Source organism: Mustela nigripes, chromosome 9 (assembly GCF_022355385.1).
Source record: "Mustela nigripes isolate SB6536 chromosome 9, MUSNIG.SB6536, whole genome shotgun sequence".
Classification (NCBI taxonomy): domain Eukaryota; kingdom Metazoa; phylum Chordata; class Mammalia; order Carnivora; family Mustelidae; genus Mustela; species Mustela nigripes.
The window spans coordinates 2,577,187-2,583,186 of NC_081565.1; the positions used below are offsets into that span (position 1 = coordinate 2,577,187).

Here is a 6,000-nt window from a genome sequence, read left to right on the forward strand (position 1 = left end):
GAGTGCAAGCCAAGCTGCCAAGTCCCATCGCTGCCCCACCCCCAACAGAATCACATACACTCCTCTTCTCAGAGGCCCCGGGCCTGGGCCAGGAAGCCGGGTGGGGACTGGAGGGCGGGGGCCTCTCTGACCCAGAGTTGCTAAAAAGAGCCAACAGGGAAGTAAAAATAGGAAATAAAAATAAAGTCGCCCTGGCCGTCCCGGCTGTTTGTGCAGGAGACAAGGCACGGACCGCCCACAAGGAGGGGGCACGGACCGCCCACAAGGAGGGCTCAGCACCGGCCCCTCCCAGGCGAGGAATGTCTCCCCTAGGCTCCAGCTGCCATCAAGACCTCAAACACACACGCGAGCCTCGAAGACGAATCCCCAGGGCCTGGTTCAACCCCCAGCTCTGCCACCACCCAGGCGGGTGACCCTGGGCAAGGAGCTGAGCACCCCCTCCCCATTGGCGGGTTACGAACCTACCTCCCAGTACGGAGGAACGGGGCCACACCATGGTTCACACAAGGCTCCTGGGACCCCCACACACCTTTCTGCCAGAATCCCCCCAGGCACACGCCCTCTGCCAGCGCCCCATCTGCACGCTCGCTCTGCCGTGCAAGGTGGGCAATCAGAAAAGCCAAGCCCCAGACTAGAGTGAGAGACGGGATCTGGCTCCCGGCTGGCCCCAGCTCACTGTGCGGCAATCAGGCCTGAACTTCCTCGTGGAACAATCAGAGGAAGCCTTCCTTCCTTTCCTGTCGGGCCGTCCAGGACTGGCACTAGGCTCATTCACACTAAAGTGTGCATGACTGACCCTGGCCTCAGGTGTGGCTCACTCTCCAGGGAACAGAGCTACACAGAAGAGAGTGAGCTGATCCTGGAGCTGAAACACCCAGCCAGAGGGCAAGGAAGGCCCATGTGGGCCCAAGCGTGCGTGCTGTCCGCCCCTACCCCCCGCAGCATGAGGGTCCTCCACCACTGGCCCCATTCAGTGAGGCACCTGCTGGGTCAGCACTCAGCCTGCTCCTGTAGCAGTGGCTGTGTGTCGCCGGTGGCCCCAGTAGTGCCCATGTGCTAGTCCACAGTGCCCCCCGACACCCCAGGAGCCCTCGCAGGCCACCCCTGGATCTGACGCCCATAGCCCCCTCCCGAGGAACTGAAGTGGGCTGGGGGATGGGGGGGCCAGAGAAGTCTGGGGTGACATAACCGGTCTGACCCAGCAGCAGTCAGCCCCAAACCACCCTCCCCACGAGAACCCGCTGTCCTCTAGAATGCACACCAGCTCCCAGCCCTCGCCAGCCGCAGGTCCTCGTGGAACCCACCTGCCTGCCAGCCCCTGCCACTTCCTTAGCAATGACTGGCTCAGACCTACCCAGGCCTCCCTGTGCACATACCCGTCCACACCGTCTGCTCCGCCCGCCCTGAGGGAGCCAGCCCATGGGAGGGCAGGCCCATCTGCAACTTGGGCGGGACCGTGCTGGCCAGCAGGAGTGGGGGGCAAAGCCCACAGACCACACGCACAGGCTCGCAGGCTCACACGGGCTCACACGTTCCCAGGCACACAGGCTCACACGCTCTCGCAGGAACTCATTCAGAACACTTCGGCTCTAGAGAGAAGGAAGCCTGCCAGGTCCCTCTGCCCCGCGTGTGTCTGGCTCCGAGGCCCTGAGCACAGTCTGGAGAGGACGGAGCCCCAAGGGCGGGCCGGGGTGAACACGGGAGCAGTGGGCCACGTGCCCAGCACCCTGCAGCCGACAGCCCCTCAGAGCCTGCTGGAAAGCAGGAGGTGGCGGGCCCCGTGGCTGGGGGAAGCCAAAGACAAAAGGTAGACTCTGGGCCCCTTGACCTCCAGGTCCTAGGGCCAAGCCTGAGGTCAGAGACTCCAGAAGCCCACCTGCCACAGGCACCGAGGCTGCTGACCGGGATCGGAACTCGCACTCACGGCTTCTGGCTGGGGGGGGCCACGCACCAAGCATGAGTCTAGGCAGCCAGGGGGACAACGGTGGTGACCACGGTTCCCTAGTTCCGCAAAATGGGGAGGCTCGCGGGAAAGGGGGACACGAAGAGGTGCAGAGCCAGCGGGGCAGGGCGGCCCAAGCCTGGGGCAGATCCTCTCCTCACTCTAGGGTCCCTGAGACATCCCCACGAGGCCCGACCACTACCCCAAGGCCAGGCTCAACCACACCTCCTCCCACCCCTCAACCACAGGGCTGGACAGAGCACGGGGCCTGGCCTCAGGGCCGGACAGAAGCGGTGGCTGAGGGGGTGAGGGGCACTGATAGCGAGCCCCGCAGCTTATCAGCCACATCCAGGGCCAGTGTGGGCTGGCGAACCGGCCCCTCCCCCTCCCCCTCGCTGGCTCTGCTGCCCAATGCAGGGGACACAGTCACTACCCACGGGCAGATAAGGCCCAGGACTGGGCTGTGGGCTGGGAGGCAGGGCTCGCCGCAGCGGGCAGACCCACGCAAGGGTCACGCCTCTCCCAACGCTGCCGCCAGCGAAGGCACCGGGAGACATGACCTTGCCCTGGGACCCTGCGCCTGCTCAGAGAGACTGGGCATCCCTAGTCCCGCCCACGGCCAGGAGCACCCAGATCATGCCCTGACGCGAGGCAGCCTCTGAACACCATGACCCGTTCTCTCTGTAAATCTCATCCCACCGCAGCCAGAGAGAAGTCGGCAGGCATCAAACACCTCGTGGTGGGGAGTGGGGGTTCCAGGCCAAGGGCCACGCCTGCACGCTGGCCCACCCTTTCAGCCCGAGGAGGGAGGCCCAGAAAAGCCTGTATGTCCCAGGCCTTTCCTCACCTCCCGCAGCCCTCGGATACCCTGGAGCCGTCGTGAGCCCTGTTTGCAGGTGTGGGCACCAAGCTGGGACCCGAACCAGGCCGTTCGGCCAAGGCATGTGCTCCACGGGCACAGGTGGCAAGAGCGGGACGGGCCTCCCGTGTCTCGGGCGCCTGGGGCCAGCCAGGGTGGAAGGAAGCTCTTCCAGCAGCTGCCGAGCCCGGCTTCCCACAGACCATCCAAGAGCTGGGGGCAGAGGGCACGGCGGGGACAAGCCCGGAGAGCCCGGCCGGAGCCGACGGAAGTCCCAGCACTGCCCCGCACCCCACTCCACGGCAGGGATGGGGCTCCCCTCCTTCCTCTTTGGGTTGCTCTGCAGACACAGCCCCCCGTCAGGCTGACGGGCACAGCTCTCCCCACCAATGAGCCCCAGGCCGCAGTCCCCACCACAAAGGCAGCGCCAAGAAATAAAAGTGGGGGGTCCTGCCTCCAAAGCGGGGCTCCAACAGCACCCCCGCAGCACAGCCTGGAAGCATCCCACTGATGGGTCCGGGGCCCTGGCCTGCTTCCACCTCTGCTCTCCATGAAGCCAGAGGAGTGACCTCCTCCCGCTGCCAAGCTTTCCTGCCTCCCCCGCCAGCCGACGCCGCACATCCCACCCCTGACCTCTCCCCTGCGCTCCAGCCCTGCTCGGCCACTGCCCGCCAGACCTCTCCCGGGAGGTGTCAGAATGCATCCCACTCCGAAGTCCCGACCACCCTCAGGACTGCGCCTCTCCGGCTCTCTGCACTGGGTAAAAAACCCGTCATTCTTCCCCTCACGGAGGCCGCGTCCACCTGGTGACCCCCACCCCGCCCTCCAGCCCTGCCTCTGACACAGCCACAATGGCTCCGAGCTCCTAGAGGCGGAAGGCCCAGAGCCCTCTCCAGGGCCCCCGACTCCAGCTGTCCCCTCTCCCCTCAGTGGCTTGGCTCTACCCACACAGGCAGATTCAAGGAGCTCTGCTCTGGGGTGGCCTCTGACAAAACAAAGCTGACACCGGGTCTGAGCGGACAGACACCGACTTCTCCCAAACTCCTATGCATCCCTCAGGACCCAGTTTAGAGGATGCAACCCACCAAACCTCAGGGCAAGCTTACAACACTCTGACCCCACCTGCCTTCAGTACGCCTTTCTGCCACCGCACTCACACCGTGTCCTCCACGAGAGTGACAGCAGGGCGGCATCAGACCAGCAACCTCAGCGCCACACTCACTGCGGGTGACTTGCCCTGATCTGCCATCAGCCCCACTTTACACATAAGAAAACCAAAGCCCAGGAAAGTTTTTAAAAATCTGGCCCGAGGTGACCCACTGAAAGCTGGTAGCCCCGGGTATACTCTGTTCTCTGACCTCAAAACCCGCTGGGGCTGAGCTTTACCCAGCTCTGCCGCCCCAGCAGAGCCAGCTGTCTACGGACACACGGCCGGTCAGACGGACGGACACACAACAAGGGGCAGGCGAGATGTCGCTCCGGGCCTCTTGGCCTAGGTCCCTGCCACCCCCCACCCCCCACCGACCCAGTTTCAACAAGATGCACTTAGCGGCAAAGGAAGAACCAGGTCCTGCCCCGGGTGGTCCTCTGGGGCTGAGGACCCTTCCCCAGATGCGTCTGGGTGTCCGAGTTCAAGGGCAAGCCAGGATCGTTTCAGCAGCAGAGGCCACTGTGTTTAAAGCAAGCTAGGGCGGGGGGGCGGGGGGATAGGTGCTGGCCACGGGGGCAAGAACACAGATGCAGCAGGCTCCCTCAAGGGCACCGGGGGACCCTCCAGGGCAGGGTCCTAGCCCACTGTCCGGGACCCTCCCTGCTCCGCCCCCAGGCCGTACACCACAGAACTCCCCTCCCTCGGAGGCCAGCAGACGTCCAGAAGGAGGCGGATTCTGCACACGGGTGATAATTTTAAAAGCCACCTTGGTGAGGGCTGGGCTCGCTGCACGGGCCCTCTGAAGCGACAGGGCAGGGGCAGCGTCTGCAGGGCGCTAATTCAATCAACAAACATTTGCGCAAGGGGCAGAACCTGGCACTGTGGCTTCAGCCGCAAACAATACCCAGGAGCCACCCCACGTTGGAGGAGGGGCGGCCTGCGGTCTCAGGGACCCGCAGTGGACAGAGCCGCACCGCGGCAGCCGTGCCTGCCAAGGGTCCCGGCGGGAGCAGCGCCCACCACTGCGATTCCCAGCGCCATCTCCTCCCCCCCACCGTCCACTTCGCCAACGCGGAAACCAAGATAAAGAGAGAGGACGGAGCCTGCTCCGACGCACGAGCTCCCGAGGCAGAGCCGCAGCGGGAGAGTCAGGGGTCCTGAGCGTGCCACCGTTCCCCCAGGGCCCGCAGTCTGGAGGGGTCAGCCTCTAGCGCAGAAGGCTCCCTGAGGTCCCAGCCTTGGGGCTAGAAGGGGTCCAGCCAGCCAGGAGGGCTGGAGCCCTGACCTTGTGCCCCCAGAGACAGAAAAAGGAAGAGGGAGGCCCTGGCTGCCCTCCCCGCCCCCCACGCCCCTCCACGTGGGCCCGGGAAAGGGTCCAGGAAAGCCAAAGCCGGCACTGCCCCGCCCCAGGGGTCCCGGCCCAGCACGCAGTGCCTACGGGCCCCGCCTCCCAACCCTCCTCCCGACCTTGGTCCTGGGAAGAAAGTCCAGGGGCAGGGGTGCGGTGGGGACCGCCCCACCCCCACCCGCGGACTCCGGCCGCATTGGTTTCTTCCTCAGCGCAGGGAGGGGACAGCCCAGAGCACACACAGGAGGCCCCTGAGCAAATGCTGCCCAGCTGCCGCGGGGCAGGGGCAGGGGCAGCGGCAGAGCGACACCACAGGGATGGACTGAGGATACGGGGACTGAGAGTCCGGGTGCAGAAAGCCCCCCCAACAGCTGCTCCACCCAGAGAGGGACCTGGCAACAGCCACTCACCCCAGGAACCAGAGCTCTGAGCCAGTCCCACAGGTGGGGGGCCAGTGTAGGTTACACCCCAGACCAGCACATTCCAGGGCCTGGGAAGCAGAGGGGACATCAGACAAGGAGGCAGCCGGCTCAGAGGGGCTGCCGACAGCCAGAATGGGGTCCGCCGGGTCAGACAGGCCCCTGCCACCCTCCCTCGTCACAGGGTTAATTATTCCCAGACCAGCTGACTCCACCAGCACCACCACTACCCGCCAAGGCTCCCATGCCTCCTCACCAGCACAGACCCAGAACCCAGCCAGC

The 6,000-nt window shown here is 65.3% G+C and overlaps 1 protein-coding gene across 1 annotated transcript in view; it reads right to left on the minus strand.

The window, feature by feature from the left end:
• Positions 1–546, minus strand: part of RXRA (retinoid X receptor alpha) — a 76,361-nt gene extending 75,815 nt beyond the window's left edge. Inside the window, exon 1 of the mRNA XM_059410363.1 lies at positions 466–546. Coding sequence (XP_059266346.1) covers positions 466–496 — 31 coding nt within the window. The 5' untranslated portion in view covers positions 497–546. The remainder of the gene's footprint in view (positions 1–465) is intronic.
• Between the last annotated feature and the right edge of the window lie 5,454 nt (positions 547–6,000).